Here is a 17,282-nt window from a genome sequence, read left to right as displayed (position 1 = left end):
ATGGGCTTTTCGGGATATGTGCGGCGTTACCAGTAGGTGAGGCTGGAGCCCCGCTAGCCAATGGGTGTTGTAGTGTGGGCGGCGCTGTGCTCTCATTGGGTATAGACTGTGTAGGCGCGCTGTGTTGTCGTGGGCCCGCTGCCCAATGAGCGTGTCGCGGCGTGAGGGAATCTCGGCGCGGCGGTTGATTTCCCCTTTTGCGGAGCGCTTCGCTGCGGTACCAACGAGCCCGGCTGCTCCCTTCTCCCGGGACCATGGCGCTGACCTGTAGTTGACGTTTGTTTCTTCCCCCCCCATCTTCTTCTGCTTCTTTCCCGCCCTCTCTCTCTGTCTCCTCCTCCGGGTCCCGGCTCGGACGAGCGGCCGCTCCCGGACCCCCTGTCCGCTCCGTCTCCCCCCATAGGAACAACAGGCTGTAAGGGACGCGCGGGCGGCTTGCTGCCGCACCATGAACATCAGCATCGGCATCGGCGGGTGACAGCCGGGGGACGGCGGCGTTCGGGAAAGGGCGGCCGGGAGGGGGCTGTGGGAGGGAGCGCTCATGAGGAGCCCCTGGTGACTCCTCCCAGCTTGCGGTCTGCTGCAGCTGCCCCAGTGAGGTGGCGAGGTCCGCGCACGGGGCTGGTGGTGCCCGTGGCCTGAGGATCTAACAGTCCCTATCTTGCCCTAGGGTCACCAATGGAGGCAAGACCACGCTGACCCACAAGCTCATGCAGGCCCTGCCCAACTGCGGGGTGGTGCATCAGGATGACTTCTTCAAGGTGAGTGGCCTGTGTGGGAGCCTGTACATGAGGTGATTCCTGGGCCCCACGCTCCCCTTCCCGCTCATAGCCAAAGTTGCTTGTCACTGGCACACCCTGTGCTGCTGGCTGGGTGGGCTGGGGCCAGCTGTGTGGCTGGTGGATAAGCTCCTGGGCAGCGTCCTGATGACTTTCCACTTTCTTGGAGCACTCCATGCTAGTGAGAAGATAAAGGAACCAAGCACTTTATCACAGTCTTGTTACTGCTTCTTATCTTGCCACAAACAAACCTGGTGGTGGGTTAAGGCACTTGCCTGCAATGGGATGTTTTCCAGTGAAGTTCAGATCTTTAATCTTGCTTTAAAATGAATGTTGAGCTTTGCAATAGCTGGTCAGACTGAAGCAGTTCTCTATCGCTGTTTCAGCCCCAGGATGATATAGAAGTTGAAGATGGATTTAAACAGTATGATGGTAAGGCCCTGCTTATTGAACCCTCCATGTAGAAATTGTAACTCTTATCTGTTATATCTATCCTGTTCATGTTGCTTTTCTTCAGATGACTTTTCTGATAGTCATAGCAATTACTTTTCTGGGCTTTTGTCCTAGTTCTTAGTGCCTTGGATATGGAAGCTATGATGAGTACCATCAATGCTTGGATGAAAAACCCAATTAAGTTTGAACGCTCACATGGCATCAATAACACCTTGGATGCCAAAATACTACAGTATTCAGAAGAGAGAGATGAAACAATCCATATTCTTATTGTAGAAGGCTTTCTTCTTTACACTTACAGGTAACTAAAGACTTACTAATTATCAGATATTGTAATTCTGGGGTGATATGTATTTTGTTTTCTATTAGGTAAAGTTGCAGGAAGTCAAACTGTGATACTTAAAACTAGAGCTGGGCAAATGACTGATTTTTCTGTTTGCTGGTAATTCTGAAAAATACAAAATTGGTTTGAAACAAATCTAAATATTTAAAAATAGTTGGCAAATTTAAAGAAATCCATATTGGGTCACACAAAACATCCTATTTGTCCCAGAACATATTGGTTCAGGCATTTTTAAAGGGCTAGATTAATGAAATAGGTCAGGAGGAGGTGGTTTCCCCTCATAAACTTTGGTCAAGTGATAAGGGAACTCAGCTGGGATATGGGGGGCCAGATTCAATTCCCCCTTCTACCTGATGTGGAGAAGGGATTTGAACATTGATCTTCCACATTGCAGAAGAGTTCCTGACCCTCAGGCTATAGGATATGCTGGTGGCAGGTTTCTCAGTCTCTCCCGTTGAAACTGTTCCACTTCCTATAATTGGTCATTAGAGCAGGGTCTTGAATATTGGTCTCCCACATCCTTTGAGTGCCACAGCCACCAAACTATAGGGTAATTCTCACTTTCTCTACCTTAATGAATAATTGTCATTAGGAAGGACATACCTTAATAGTAACCACTAAGCTAAAGGTACAGGTACATACCTAGCTCTTATACAGTGTTTTTCATCAATAGATCTCAAAAGCATTTCACCTTCTATTTCTTGTTTCGATGCCCCTGTGAGCTAGGGAAGTATTAGTCCTATTTTATAGATGGAATTGAGGCACAGAGAAGCTAAATGACGTGCCACTTGGGTCTCTCAAGTCCTAGGCTAATGCCCTTACTACTGAACCACCCATAGGTGCCAACTTTCCCCGCCGCCAGTGTGTGCTTGTGCCCCCCGACCTCACCCCTCCCCAAATCCACTCCCTGGCCCTGCCTCTTCCCCGAGCGCACTGCCTCCCTCACAGCGCTTGCCGTGCAAAACGGCTGTTTCGCAGCAGCAAGCGCTGGGAGGGAAGGGGGAGAAGTGGGGTGTGGCACGCTCGGGGAGGGGGAGGAGGCAGAGCGGAGAGATGCCGGTGGATGCAGAGACCCACTAATTTTTCCCTATGGGTGCTCCAGCCCCAGAGCACCCATGGAACCCGCGCCTATGGAACTACCCTGTCTTGCTCTCACCATTTTGTGAATAGCATCTAAGTCCTGGGAGGGAGGGAGAATTTTGGCCAAAACTCTTTGGCATATTATTGTTAAACTTGCAAATAGTTTCAGGTTGACTGAAACTGCAGTTTTTATTAATAAACCACATGTTTGGAAAAACTTCACTCAGCTCTACTTACAAATTTATATGCTTAACTTTTTAAAGCGGCACTTAAAGTTATTGGAATTGTCATACCATTGGCAGACAGCCCATGTAACTGGGTACCCTGCTGACAATTGCCAATCAGAAATCCTAGGAAGGTGTAAAAATCCCCACTAATGCTCTTACTAATGTTTCACCTTTAGTTCTTATGCAGATCAAATAGAGCAGCTGTAAAATGTGCAAAAACTAGAGAATTTCTTTTTCAGACCATTGATTGAGATATTCAACCATCGGTACTTTCTTTCCATTCCATATGAAGAATGCAAGAGGAGGAGGAGGTAGGCTTTTCTTAAATAAAGTAATCAATAAGGTAATCTGGTAATTACTACATTTTATTTATAAAGCTCTATTTGTTCAGGCAGTAGTAGAGAGGATGCTCGAGAGAGTCTTAGATTTAATGGGTTAGATATTTAGTTGCATACTCTTTGGTATCTGAGAAGTTCCTGCAAAGTTCTAGAAACGTGCTAGATGGTACCAAAAGCCAATATTTCACTAAAATGGGCTGAAAGTTCAAAGGACAAGAGATGCAAAAGAACCAGTGAGGTCTGAATTGTTTGGAATATGGCTTTCCAGACAATCTCTGCAATGGTCTTCATTATTGTGTCTTTAGGATTTAAGAATTGCCTAAATGAGAATCATTTTCTTTAATTGTAAAATTGCCCGTCAGTACTCTGCTGTTTGAAATTAATAGACAGCTATCTTTTCCCTTTCTTGCTTTACCAGAAACTAAGGTTTTGGGCCTTGTTTATGTGAGGGATTTGCCCAAATTTCAGTTACAGGTATAGCAGTACTGGTGCAAACTCCTGTAAGACGACAAAGCACTCTTTGCACTGCTGGAGCTTACCTTTTCCTGAAAGCAGATTATGCTCCACTGGTGAAAACAGCTGCTTGGCCTACCTCCGCTAGGGACTGGCCACTTTCAAAGTTCAAAACATGAAAGCTTCTCTTCTGCTTTATGCCATAATTTAATGCACGATGTCCAAAAGCTACAGCAATTCTTGATATGAACTAATATGTAAGTAAGGTCAGCTGATGAAGAGTTCTGAGAATCTTAATCTGTCACTTCTGCAACTTCACATAAGTGTCATATCACACTTCATTATTCTGTTTTGTCTTCAATCTCTTTGCAGCTGATACATAAGAAATATCAACTTTGACAACATTTCAGAGAATTAATGTCAAGATAATTAGTTTTGATTTGGTGGTGGGTAAAGAGATTGAGTACGCTGTATCTAGACTTCCTACTTGTAACAAGAAATACTTATGTACAGCACTGTCTTTATAATCTCTAGTTCAAGGAACTACACTGTACCAGATCCTCCTGGATTGTTTGATGGCCATGTCTGGCCCATGTATGTTAAACATAAGAAAATAATGGAAGACCTCAAAGTTGATGTGGGTAAGTATCTTGGATGGTGGAAGCTCAAAACTAGTGTATAGGGAAGTCTTTCTACTGTCTGCTCTGGGAGAGAGGGTACAATTTAAATAACTTAATTCAGTGAGTAGATTTGAACCAGTGCTACTTGTGATGTATGTAAGGCAGTTAACTTCTGTGGGATTGGTCTAGTTCCTGGCCTCCATTTAAAAAAAAAAAAAATTGTAATTCTAGGCTATTATCAGGATGTTTTTGTCTTTATTCAGAAATGTCTCAATTTTAACACTTTAATATTTTTAAGTTCCGTTGGATGGAACAAAATCAAAGGAGGAGCTGTTTAATGAAGTTTATGAACAGATCCAGAACAAGATTGAGAAACTGCTGATTATGCAGGTAAACAAACATTATGGTTAAGCAATGGCAAACTGGCTTAATGTTTCTAAAATGAACAAGAGTGACTTTTTACATACTACTTTCAGAAACTCAGCAACTGGCAGTTGTACTCAGTGGAAGGGGGACTACTAGTGTTGTCAGATAGGAAAACAAAGCTGTTACTTGTGTCTACTATTGTAAATAAGCCTCTTAAGTGTATATAAATGTATACTGTCAAACACTGAAATTTCCTTCTTTTTACAGAGATAGGCAAGCAGCCGATGGATTCCTATGATCTAAAAAGAAGCCTGTTAACACTAACTTATTTTTATGCGTACCAGACTTTGGCAGCTAAGCTTTAGCTTCTGTTAAAACTTCCTTTTCACTTTTTAAAATTGGACTTTGTTCAGCTTTCACCTGAAACTCATGGAGTTAAATGTGGTCTTGATTAAAGCATTTCCCCTCCATGAAGTCTCTGTAGCTTAGTTCATGCTTAAAGTTTGAGACAAGCTTTCCTATCTCAGATATAGAGAAAAGTAGCTGTGTCCTTGAATGGGCCTGTATTTTAAGTTATTATGCATTTATTTAGACTTATTTTGACTTCTTGAATATGGTAGCATACTTGCCAGTTGAAAGTACTATGGCAGTGCCATTGTCAATAAGTCCATACTCTTAAGTTACAGCTGTATGCTTTCTACTATTAGCACTTCCCAGTCAATGCTGAAGGAAAAAGCATAATCTAAAAGGACAGTACACTTGAGTCTATTGGTCAGCACTGATAGGTGAGAAGCATGTAAACTTGAAGAAATTCTCATTGATTAAAAAATGGTCTGTGGTGAAATGGAACTCCATGTGGGATTAGGGTAAATGAAGTGATTTTTTCCCAAAAACTTAAAAGCATCTGCTATCTTGAATTAAAAAGAATGGGACTGTTGTGAAAAGCAGTAATGGAGAAAATAAGGTGAGTTTGTAAGATATATCCTTTGCTTCTTATAATACAGCACACCCCCCAGTTGCTTACATGGGAATGTATAAGAGCAAAGGCTAGCTGGATCCTAAAATGCACCTAGTAACTAGTTTGACATCTTTATCAAATTCTAGCATGAGCAGAAGTGACCAAATAGGTTAGCCATGGAAGGTGTTAGGTTTAAGCAAAAACCATTTTCAGTGGCACAGGAGTACCTAAAGTAAACAGGTAAATGGACAGAAAGGATTGAAATTGATGAGCATCTAAATCTACTACAATTTAGTCTTCCAGTGCCGACTTTTAAAGTAAATACTAATTAACACAAACTATATTACAGTTGTTTAGTATTACGGTAAGCTCCCTCAGGTTTCCTGGCTTCCTTAGAATAGCATAGCCTACAGAAAGATGTACTTTTTTCTGTGCTCTGACTCTCAATAAGTCTTCCTCTTTTTTTTTTTTGTAAAAGTCTCAACGTATGTGTTTACATCCATAGATGCAGACTGGGTCCATTTCTGGTTGCCACACTGTAAAAGATGTAGACAAACTGGAGAGAGTCCAGAGGAGGAGAACAAAAGTAACAAACAAACCTGGGCATGTTTCTTGAGAAAAGATGACTGAGGGGAGACTTAAAGTATGCAAATATGTTAAGCTATTATAAAAGGGCACTGATCAGTTGTTTTCCCATGTCCTTTTCAGTATGACAAGTAGTAATGGGCTTAATCTGCAGCAAGGAAGACCTAGGTTAGATATTAGAAAAAAATATCAATAAGGTTAGTTAAGCTCTGGACTGTGTTTCCACAGGAGGTTGTGGAATTCTCGGATTTGAAGGAGTTTGTTTTAAAAAAAAATAAATAGTTTGGATAACTCATGATGCCATAGGTTTATTTGGTCCTGACACTGCACAGAGGCTTGGACTGGACTTCTTCAGGTCCCTTCCATCTCTACATGTCTATGAAACAGTATAACTCCACATTCTTCCATTGAGGGTAAAAGCAAAATGTTAATGTGACAGAAGTTAATCTTCTACACCCTGCACAAGAACAGTGGATTTTCCCACAAGTAGTGTCCTTTATTTTGCCTTTGCTTTCCCCTGATATTTAGAGCTTCATTTTCATCTTTTGTACCAGTCTAAGTCAGGTATAATCCAATTTTGTCAAATACTGGTGTAAATGAGATCAGAATTTGGGTTCAAGTTCTATTTTAGATACACACTGCCTAGACTTTCCTCTTGAATCTCCCATGTTAAGGGGATCCACCCTCATCAAGAAACACTAATGACCTCTTCCTGCTCAAGTACAGAGGCTATTTGTCTTTATTCTTAATCTGTAACTTGCTGCTTTTGCATTTTTGCTTTCAGGGCTTACTTCTCCTACCATGCTGACTATTAGTCTTCTGTGTTGTGAACAAGTGGAGGAGAAGGTTAGCATCCCTCAGTTCTCTTCCTCTTTCATCCGTTTCTAGCTATCAATCACATCTAAGTCTAGAAGCTGCAGCTCTTGGCTGTCAGTCATCTCAAACTTCTTCCTATTAGCCCAAGCTGACAACTGGAAATGAAGGATGCTCTATTGGTGAGGATGCAAATGTGGGCACCATGAGATCCAAATTCAAGTCTCTTCTCCATGACAGACTGATGCTGGGCAAGTCACCTAATCTTTGTTCCTCACCTCAAAGGACTATTGAGAGGCTCATATTCTGGTGTAAGCACTATAGATAGAACTCTATCCTTATGGTCTCCTAGGGTTGCAACGGCTGTCATTCTGGTCTTAGCTCTCCTTCCCTCCTATGACAGGTTTCAGAGTAACAGCTGTGTTAGTTTGTATTTGCAAAAAGAAAAGGAGTACTTGTGGCACCTTAGAGACTAACCAATTTATTTGAGCATAAGCTTTCGTGAGCTACAGCTCACTTCATCGGATGCATACTGTGGAAACTGCAGAAGGTCTTGGACTGGACTTCAGAAGAAGACTTGGAAGGTCTTCTGCAGTTTCCACAGTATGCATCTGATGAAGTGAGCTGTAGCTCACGAAAGCTTATGCTCAAATAAATTGGTTAGTCTCTAAGGTGCTAGAAGTACTCCTTTTCTTCTTCCCTCCTATGTAATGTTTTACCAAGATGTGACACTGGAGGCTGTTAAGATCATGGATATACAACTGTCTTGCTATCACCATTGCTTAATCCTTTATGCAGTAGTCATCTCTTTTGGACTACATTAAGTATTTTTGGCCTCCTAACTTTCCCTCCTCTGTTATATCTGAAACACAGCTGACAAGTCTTCTCTCCACCATTCTCCCCTTCATGGGCTGCCTGAACTACATGAAGTACAAGATTGTCCTTTTTGTGGTTTTTGATCATTTTACCTCCACCTGGGCCTCTGTTCCTTCTTTCCCTATTCTTGTTTGCGTTGGATGTTTGTTCATACTACTGCCTACCACAATTGTCTACAGATCCCTCCTTAAACACAGTTTAAATAGTCCTCTGTTCTCCAATCTATTCCCCATTCTTCCCTTGTTTTAAAGTTTTTAAGGAATGTTAGTATTGTGTACATTTAAAGCACTTTTGGGGGGGGGGCAGAGGGGGCTGAGTTTGACACCACACCCTCAATTTAGCAGTTGTTTAGGGTAGCTTCTATCAACTGCCACCTCAGATTAAGTCCAATATTTCATAGTATGGGCCAGAACCCTATTGATAGGACATCTGAACTTCCTCTCAGCCATGGCTTTAGCACAGTCATTATGTAGCTCCCACTGTTTCCATGCTAAGTGTACAAAGTAACAAAGCAGATGCAGTAGGTTTTAGTAAGTAAAGGTACATAGAGTGGGATCTTAAAGACACAATCCGTTACTGAGTTGGGTTTAGACTCGGTCTTGTGTTACAATACTCTGGTGTGGTACCAATCATCACTAGATAACTGCTGTCATTTCCACCCTACTGTTCCACCATTAACCACAATGACATTTAAATAACAGGACATCTTACATTAACTTTGAATTAAAGGTTTAATTCTCACCAGAAGAAAAACCTGGCCTTTGATACATGAAGTACAATATCCATAGAAGTAGGTGCTCCTATTATTTGAGAGAACAGGTGTGTGCTTTAAACATGGTTCCTTTTCTTAGACTTAGTTCTGGCCAGTAAGCAAAGTTGACTGGATCATTATTTCAAACCAAGATGCAGCAGCTTTCTTATAGGAGCAGGACCTCCCCAGTAGCCCCTAAGGAGTGGAGGGGGGAAAAAAAAGTTTTTAGCCACTGCATAAATTAGACAACCTTTTTCATTGTAACTGAGTAAATTTTACTATTGCTCCTAGCTACCACCACACCCGTAACAAATACAATACTGCAAGTTTTCTTTCAGGGAACAGGGGGTCTTTCTGGATATAGTTCCATGGGTTTACTAGTAGATTGCAAATAGATGAGCAGGAAAGTAAGAGTTCTATGAGCATAATTTTAGTATTGGTAATGTTTTCTCACCAGCACTGATTTGGGGAAAACAATTCTTGTGATTGCCTAAAATGCTTTGGATGAAACAGTCTTGGTCTTTTAATGATATTAAAGTGGGAATATTTAGTATTGCTGGATGTGTCTGCCAAAGTAGTTTATATAGATCAGGGGTGGCAAACCTGAGCTTGAGAAGGGGCCAGAATTTACCAATGTACATTGCTAAAGAGCCACAGTAATCTGTCAGCAGCCCCCACATCAGCTTCCCCCCCCCCCACGCTCTCCCAGCACCTCCCCTTCCATCCCTGCACCTCCTAATCAGCTGTTCTGTGGCATGGGGGGGGGGGGGAGGAAGGAGCCGGGGCAGGGCCTGGGGCAGAGCCAGGGGTGGAGCAGTGAGCACTCCCCAGCATATTGGAAATTTGGCACCTGTAGCTCCAGGTTAGCCACCCGTGTTAGATGGTAGCGACATGAAACAAAAGCATTCTGATGAACATGATCTGCTCATTTTAAACCACAGTATAACCTGTTGCATGGGTATTATGTGTATGTTTGAATGGGATTACCTCGGAAGCCAAAATTAGTTTGTATACGTTGGAGTACTTACTTTAGTAATCCATTCCAGTAAAGAAAAGGCATTAGATCAGCTTTCATGTAGTACATGAGTAGTCTCTCCTTACTCTGGTCAATGGGAAACGTTTCCAGAGGCTGAGCATTGTAGTCGAATTCTGCTAGAATCACACTATTGTAGCCTGTTACAATGGGACAGGAAGTGTATCCATCGTACTACAATGAAAGGTATCTTATCATCATCATGTACATTTTGCACAAAGTGCTACAAGCAAGGTCAACCTGACTAGGGTTTATCCAAAAACACTTCAAAAATGAATGTTGAGCTTGTGAAAAGTTGCAGCATGAGTACACTAGAAACTGAAGTTTTTAATCATAACAGATGCAGCAATGTAAGTTTCTCTATAATGCTGTAGCAACAGGCCTCAAGCCTGATCTAGAGCAGGAACCATTCAATCCTTTTGGGGCTGTCAAAAAAATAGTATATAGTCAAGGACAGCATGTTTGTGGTTGTGAGGATATTTAACTACTTTTCCCTCCCTCACTACAAAACCTGAGCCAGTGATCACTAGACAGGATCTTCTGTTCTCCCTCACACAACAGGAAGACATAAAATGTAATTGTGGCAAATTCAAAACTCACGAAGGAGGATATACTTTTCCAGTCCAATAGGTAATTAGACTGTTGAACTCACTGAAACCAAGATTTTAGCATGATTCACAAAGAGATGGGACATTTATATAGATAAGAGTATCCAGAGAGATATGGTGAATACTAACAAATCTTGGAAGGGATATTAAATTTCAGGTCTTAAATTGGCTTGTGCCTTCATTTCAATCTCTATTTAGGGTTCTCGAACCCTAATTATTTGCTGGCCTCAGTCTGGCCACCAACTCTTGCTGGTGGCTGCTTTCACACAGTTTTCCTAAAATTCCTAATTAGCTTTAGGAAAAACATAAAATTTATGCACATGTAAACATCCAAATTGTAGTAACGTATTTATTCCTACCTAGTACGTAGGTTTATCACTTTTCACAGCAGACTTACTCAGCCCCAGCAAGTCTGGGGACAAATTGAGACCTGGATGGGGGGGAAGGATGGAGCCTGAAGCCCCATGGCTGGGGGACAGAGCCCCAAGCTCCATGTCTGAAGACCTGTTGCCTGGGGCTGAAGCCCAAAGCCTGAGCCCTACCATCCTGGGAAGGTGGGGAAAACTCATCAGCTGCTTGCTCCTCCAGCATTGTGCTCCAGCTGTATCCAGAGTTGGGGCAGAGCTCAACTCCAAGGTGGTGCATCCAGGAGCAACAGGGAGAGGAAGAGGCTACTGCTTTGCTGCCCCCGCAAATCACACCCCAGGAGGCTGTGGCCCCAAAAAAAGCCCCTTGTGGCCATATTTGAGAAACATGACTAAACTCTTCGGGGGCAGAGACTGTCTTTTCTGTGTTTGTACAGTACCCAGCACCATGGACCCCCTTCTTTGGTTTGCCCTTAGGCACTACTGTAATAAGCAATAAATAATGACTATTAGAGAACAGGATGAGACCTAATGGGAGGGAGGGAGAAGCAGCTTAACAGCTGCCTACAATAGGCATCTTTGAAGCAGCTAGAGCTGGCCACTAAAGACGACTGACAAACCCTTCATTGCAATGGGCATATCTTTGACTTTGCCTACTAACATCAACATATAGCAACTTGTATATTTAATTAAAAAAGTTAAATCCTATCAAAAACAAGGCATTCCATTGCTCATGCTTCTCCCACAGGGAGCAGATAGTAGAGCAAACATCATATGATAGTTGTGTAGTCTATAAGCTATAAGTCTGTAGCTTAATGCAGTGCTTGTAGGCAATCAGATACTACAGTGATGAGCAGTTTAAGACTATGTAGAATAGAATTATTGGTCAATTCAGACATTTTTTCTTCATTCTTCCTACTTAGTGAGTCAGTAAAGCAATTATATCATTGGGGCTAGACTAGGCTTTGTGCACAGGGGTGGGGGAGAATTTAAGCTTAACACACATTGTCATTTCTTTTTAAAGGGTCTCTCTCTCCCCCCAAGCCCCCTCTCCCCCCACCCAGTACTATGCAGCTTGTTAACCTTTGAAAAAAAAAAAGAAAAACCCACACCAAAGCATGAGACTCTTGTATAAATACTAGCTATTATTTGATACTAAAACTAAGTCCCCTCAATTATTTTCAGTTTCCTGGATTCTCCATAATCTTAAGCCTTTTCCCAGAAAGGCTTAACATAATATTGGTTTCAGGGTAACAAAGTTTTGAAGTTACACTAAGTTTTTTCCTTCAGTACCTTTCTCCTTTAGAAAGTCAATTTAAAAATTCAGGACTGGATGGAGAAGAGAGTGGTACCCTGTCTGTTCTTCAGCACCTGCTATTGCTGACAGGGGGACAGATATAACTAAACTAGCTGCACATGAACAATTAAACTGCTGTATTTTAAGAATACAAAACACCTAAAATATAAGCAATACTCTACTCGCATTTTTTATTTAAAAAAAAAAGTTGGATAATTCTAATAAGGCAACTTCTTAGAAACATTAAAATACCTTTTTAGTTGGCAATTGGCTCTTCATTACCGAAGAAACTGTTTTATCAAGCACTGCAGACTGGGCAGCTATGTAAGAGATAAAAAGTTACACAACTTTGGCTACACTACAGTTGAAGCATTTTCCTACTATAAATAGTATTTACACTATAATATGGTGACAATAATACAGTACGTGGAAACAATTATACAATTCTGTTTGCTTAGTAGAATGAGAATAATCCAGCTTTTTTTTTTAGGTTGTATATTCTCCAGTATAATAATCTAGTTGGACTTCACCTTTGTTTAATAAATTTTTTCCTAATTATTTCTACAACAGATAAGATATTGGTGCATGATAGTGAAGTCTGAACTTCATGTTTCGGGGAAAAAGGGAGGGGGAGTTCTCTAATTCCAAAACATTTTTGAAGTTTCATATTAAAGTTCCAGGCTGATTATAATAAAATATTGTATAATGTTAAAAAGAGCTGACACAAGCTATGGCAACATTGCCTGTGCTGGGTTAGTTCAATACATCACTCATTTTAGGTGCATGGTTTTTCTTATACCAATAACTACATTTAATTATTGTATTTCCATATTCTACAGCCAGAGTATTTAACATTCAAATTTTAACCACGATAGGCATATGCAAAATGGACATTAGGCATAGTTCAAATTCAGTGACTGCAAGTACAGAACATGGGGCCAGTTGACTAGGACAGTCTTAGCACTCAGCTAGCATATGCATGTACTTTGAGATCCAATGAAGAGTTGCATAACTGAACTAGTGTTATGTTCATTTTTCATAGCTTGTCAAACTCTCTCTCTGTCCTAGAGACAAATGAAAACTCAGATCAGAGGTGTTGGGTATGAGAGTGCTGAAATTGCAAGTTAAGAACAGTTGAAACCTGTTATCTGTAGTCCATACTGTAAGTTTTGGGAAACAGCATTGCTTTTTAATCGCTACAAGCCAATTGTACTTGGTCAGAAGTTTCTCTATTACCACAAGGCTTAAGTCTGTTTTCTGAAAGATGGTCCAGCTGGAACACGCAAGGAAAAACAAACACAACCATTAAAAAAGAAGATGCTGAACTATACCTATTGCTGCAGCTGTTTTTGATGTTGGAAGGTTCGTGCAGTCTCCAATACCAAACACATTGTGGTATTTCTTGTGTTGCAGACTTTCATTATTTATGTCTAACCAGCCAGCTGCATCTGAAACAGGACTGTTCACGAGTACATCAGGTGGTCCCATAGGTGGTGTGACGTGAAGCATTTCATACTGGGCAGAGAAAGAAACAAACAGCTAGATAAATGGAATTCAGTGAACAGGATTGAAATTGATACCCTTATTATAGCAGGTCAAATCTGCATTGGGATGAGGGGGAAAAAGATTAAAGAGGGGGAGAAGAGGGTCTTCTGCCTTGTTAGTCATATGTAAGGTTCAATTTCTTAGTATTTTTGAGCGTGTCCTTGCTACGTGCTTTAATATTGCTAGCCAACTACTGATCCACTCCAGCTGTGCTATTCAAACAATTTTAGTCAGAGCAGAGCTTCTTTTGACCACTCAGCTACATCTGCTGAGAGTGCGGATCCTGCTCAGAGTTTTTTGAGGGAAACGACAATATTACCATTTTAGCTGGAATAGCCCCAGTTTGTGTTTCCATGTTTGAAATTACTTAGTTTTCTACATACTGGGCGGTGGAGGGGAAATCTCAGTATTTAGTATTTCAGTGGACAGTAAATAGTGATGGCAAAAACGGAAGACCACTAAACTAAAGGCCTGAAAGCTTCTACCTTACTGACCTGATAAACCTCAGTCACTCCAGGTGTATCCAAATTCTCAAATACAGCTTCTTGTTTGTCTGCTCGAACCTCAATGAGATTGTGTTTGTAGTTAACAACAATATTTCTAGCCTTAATTATCTCCAGCAATCTATTAGCATACTTCTGAACAGTAAAAATTGATCCAAGTGAAGTATTGAAGATGATGTTGGCTTTGGATCGTTTTCCTGTCTGGGTAGAAAGAAATTAATTTAACAGTGAACAGACTACAAAAGCAGTAAAACTGGATAGAAACACTACACTATTGTAAATGAGAGCATATACTGTGTAACTAGCAGCTGTTTTGAATTTTTATATATTAATATTCAACCAGTTAAAATGTGTATTGGAGACACACCATCTCAAGATTTGATCCTCTCAGCTATCTTATCAGAAACTAGGCAAGGTCAGCTCTTCTTTGGGTGAGACCTCCCAGGAAAACATTGGTGCCATGTGAAGTGGAGTAGCAGTCAGTCAAATAACAGCGATTACCCAATAAATGAGTACTAAGCAAGTGACCTAGCACAGAATAAGGGACCACAGCATTTTGGACGACACGCAAAACTGAGGGTTTAAATATTTGCCTATTAAAAGTCCCCTGGCACTGTTTGCCTTAATGTCTTGGCCAAACACCTATCTGGGTTTTGCATTCTGTCTACATAAGATTCCCCTTGTATTTTTAATAGCTAGTGCATTTAAGTGGCTCCTGTCAGTGGGGTTTGTGTGTAGCATGCATACTGCTCTTGGAATCCCTTAGCATGAAAAGGGTTATATAAATGGTATTAATCTTTAGTATATAGAACAAAGATTTTAAATATTAAGGCAAGATCCTGGTCCTGCGATAGCCCCTTTGGTACCACAAAGCTTTACTAGCCAGCTGAGTATTCCCACAGCGTGGGAAAGTCACCAGATAGTATAGAGCTGGCCAACTCTACACCACCCTTCCCTCTCAGCCAATCTGGCTGAGTGGAAGGGGGCATGACGACAATGCTGCTGCACTCCATCTATTCCAGGCAGCTAGAAGGCACCAAACTGGAGCCCATACTAGCCAGTGCAATCCTGACACTGCTGTAAGTTATGTTGGGGACTGAATTGGCTCTCTGCTGGCCACAGCATCATAGAGCCGCAATGGTAGCTTAGAGCATCCCTTGTTCCTCAGCTGCACTGAACCCTAATGGTCTGCTTCATATTGATAGAAGTTCAGAAAAGTTAGTCTGCAAACCAATTACCTTATTAAGATTTAAGTCACAATATATTGTTCCACCTCAGGGCTTATTTTTGTCATAATTACAACATGATCCCCATAAAATAAGTCTGATCTCTAGCAGTGGTAACAGGCATCAGTAGGGGATGTGATGAAATATGTACCTTTCTTAAGTAGGCCTCTGACAAGTACATGATTTTCTGAGGAGCTCCTCCACATTTCACTGGAGTGTTTGGAAAAGTAAAGATGGCATTTCCTTCCTTGAAGTCTTGCAAAGCCTTCCATGTTTTCTCTACTGTGTGGACTGAATAATTGGAACCTATTTTAGGATAATTAAAACCCTCAGGCAAACCTTTAATCTACAACAAAACAAAACAAGACTTATTAAAACATAGCTGGAACAAATGGATGTAAAAAAGAGTCTTCCCCTGTCTTCAGATTATTTGTAATCTATAACAGATAATTTGGGAAACCAAAGTTTGAGCTGGAGGTAGATCTATTTTCCGCTGCACCCACAGACTTCTTAGTTTTTAAAAATGGGCCCTGTCAGGGGGTGAATCCCCAAAACTAGCGTTTGAGAAAATAAGCTGTACAAAGCAGAAAGCCCAGTATTAATGGTGCCGTGATTTTTTTTTTAAAAAGTATAACAGTTGTAATCATAACCATTGCCAGCAGAGTGTGTGTGTGTTATATAAAATAATACTGTATCACTGGGCTCATGTACAGTCAGAGCCTGGAAAGGATTGATCTGTTTTCATTGTCCAAACTGAGTGAACTTGAAAAGTAAACAAACAGCTTAAATAGTGAAAAGTAAATCTGATTTTTTAAAAATATTTCAGTTTTTGTCATCTGATGTTATCTGCAGCAGAACTAAAGAAATCTTGGGCATTTAAGGAAACTATTTGTATCCTGAAACGTCTTATCATTGCCGTATCAGCATCTCAATCAATTTATTTATCCTCATGACACACTTACAAGGAAGGGAATTATTCTCTGTTTACAGAGAAGGGACTCGGGCATTTCCGTGGGACAACTCTCTGGAGTAAAGCTACACATGTGCATTAGTGTTTGCAGCACTGAGACCTATGCCAAGACGACATGCATGTTCACTGATTTGCAATCAACTCCCTGGGACCACTTGCAGTGAGTTAAATTATGCCCACACACAAATCCCTCGCAGGATAGGGGCCTACCTATACCTGTCTTGTGGGATTTAATTTTAAATCATGATTTTACTATTTTTAAACCCAAATAGTTTGAGATCTAGCTATAAACAAGTGGTGACTGGTTTTGCCACACTGTGCTTTCCCTGGGTATTCATTGTACTTGTCTTTATCAGGTTGTGCTACAGAAGAGCTAACAGCAAACACTGACAATCACTAAATATTGTGCAGTTTGGTTTCAATAGAACTAATCTACGTAGGAGGTAGTTGACTTTAGATAAGCAACAAGCTGCTTCTCACTCAGAAGTGATGGTTCAAGTAATTGTTTCCATTTTGCCTCTACAACTACCAGAGCTCCATAGATCACCATCATCATTTTCCCATTTATCAAAAGCTATGCCACATGCTCACCTAGGCTTAGGACAACAGTTGACACAGATCCCACATATGCCTCCCACACCAATATCTAGGGGACTCAAGGCTTTAGGCTGCACTTGTCTGATAAAAATGTAATAAACTTTAAGAAAAAGTGGCACCAGCGGAATCTACTGCACCCTAATACTATCACCTTCCCCAATGTTCCACTGTGGGATTTAAATTCCAGAATAGGCTCTATGGTGCCTCCCCCAAATCAGCAGAAACTGCCCCCAAGATGTAATGAATCAATGTCTCACTTGGGAGGCCTTGCCAATCTTCCACATCTGGCCCGGGCTAAGCAGGGTTGCAGGCAGCTGCACTACTTGCAAACCCCTCCAGTAGGGGCCTGAAGGCTGGGTGCTGCTGATGGAAGCTAGGCTGCGAATCAAGCCTCTTTTCTATATTAAGTCATTGGGCCTCTTGAGATCCCTTGCAGTCTGACATTTTTAGGATTCTACAATTTACTCAGCCAGCCAATCAAGAGTTATTTCTGTGT

The 17,282-nt window shown here is 41.3% G+C and overlaps 2 protein-coding genes across 14 annotated transcripts in view; one reads left to right on the top strand and one right to left on the bottom strand.

The window, feature by feature from the left end:
- Window positions 1-17,282, bottom strand: part of SQOR (sulfide quinone oxidoreductase) — a 43,846-nt gene that overhangs the window by 16,441 nt on the left and 10,123 nt on the right. For 4 of the 10 annotated variants that reach the window (XM_073303995.2, XM_073303997.2, XM_073304002.2 and 1 more), the window contains exons 5-11: window positions 15,371-15,565; window positions 13,985-14,194; window positions 13,277-13,460; window positions 12,198-12,265; window positions 9,671-9,849; window positions 8,634-8,837; window positions 31-1,680 (exon numbers count right to left, since the gene is read on the bottom strand). In XM_073303995.2, the coding sequence (XP_073160096.1) occupies window positions 8,780-8,837; window positions 9,671-9,849; window positions 12,198-12,265; window positions 13,277-13,460; window positions 13,985-14,194; window positions 15,371-15,565 (894 nt within the window). In that variant the 3' untranslated portion in view covers window positions 31-1,680; window positions 8,634-8,779. Of the gene's footprint in view, window positions 1-30; window positions 1,681-3,759; window positions 5,845-8,633; window positions 8,838-9,670; window positions 9,850-12,197; window positions 12,266-13,276; window positions 13,461-13,984; window positions 14,195-15,370; window positions 15,566-17,282 lie in introns of all 10 variants that reach the window. The other 6 variants (XM_073304003.2, XM_073304007.2, XM_073303996.2 and 3 more) reach the window with 5 other exon arrangements.
- On the top strand, window positions 131-7,445 carry LOC140894975 (nicotinamide riboside kinase 2). 4 transcript variants are annotated; one of them, XM_073304008.1, is made up of 8 exons: window positions 131-267; window positions 671-761; window positions 1,166-1,211; window positions 1,347-1,533; window positions 3,122-3,193; window positions 4,208-4,314; window positions 4,592-4,683; window positions 6,123-7,445. In XM_073304008.1, the coding sequence occupies exons 1-8, from the start codon at window positions 146-148 to the stop codon at window positions 6,231-6,233; spliced, it is 828 nt and encodes a 275-aa protein (XP_073160109.1). In that variant the 5' UTR covers window positions 131-145; the 3' UTR covers window positions 6,234-7,445. The 4 variants fall into 4 exon arrangements, with proteins under 4 accessions (XP_073160109.1, XP_073160111.1, XP_073160112.1 ...); XM_073304010.1 differs by lacking the exon at window positions 6,123-7,445 and adding an exon at window positions 4,927-5,133; XM_073304011.1 differs by having other exon boundaries at window positions 189-276.

This window comes from Lepidochelys kempii, chromosome 10 (genome assembly GCF_965140285.1).
Source record: "Lepidochelys kempii isolate rLepKem1 chromosome 10, rLepKem1.hap1, whole genome shotgun sequence".
Classification (NCBI taxonomy): Eukaryota; Metazoa; Chordata; order Testudines; family Cheloniidae; genus Lepidochelys; species Lepidochelys kempii.
Note: the sequence above shows the minus strand (reverse complement) of the source record. Positions and strands in the feature narration are given on the sequence as shown.

What these genes read in the sequence shown, in the direction of transcription:
- LOC140894975 (XM_073304008.1), top strand. Translation starts at nt 146, where the DNA reads ATGAGCGTGTCGCGGCGTGAGGGAATCTCGGCGCGGCGGTTGATTTCC. An exon ending in CGGGACCATGGCGCTGACCT is followed by an intron (nt 268 to 670) that starts GTAGTTGACGTT and finishes ATCTTGCCCTAG; the next exon opens with GGTCACCAATGGAGGCAAGA. An exon ending in TGGATTTAAACAGTATGATG is followed by an intron (nt 1,212 to 1,346) that starts GTAAGGCCCTGC and finishes CTTTTGTCCTAG; the next exon opens with TTCTTAGTGCCTTGGATATG.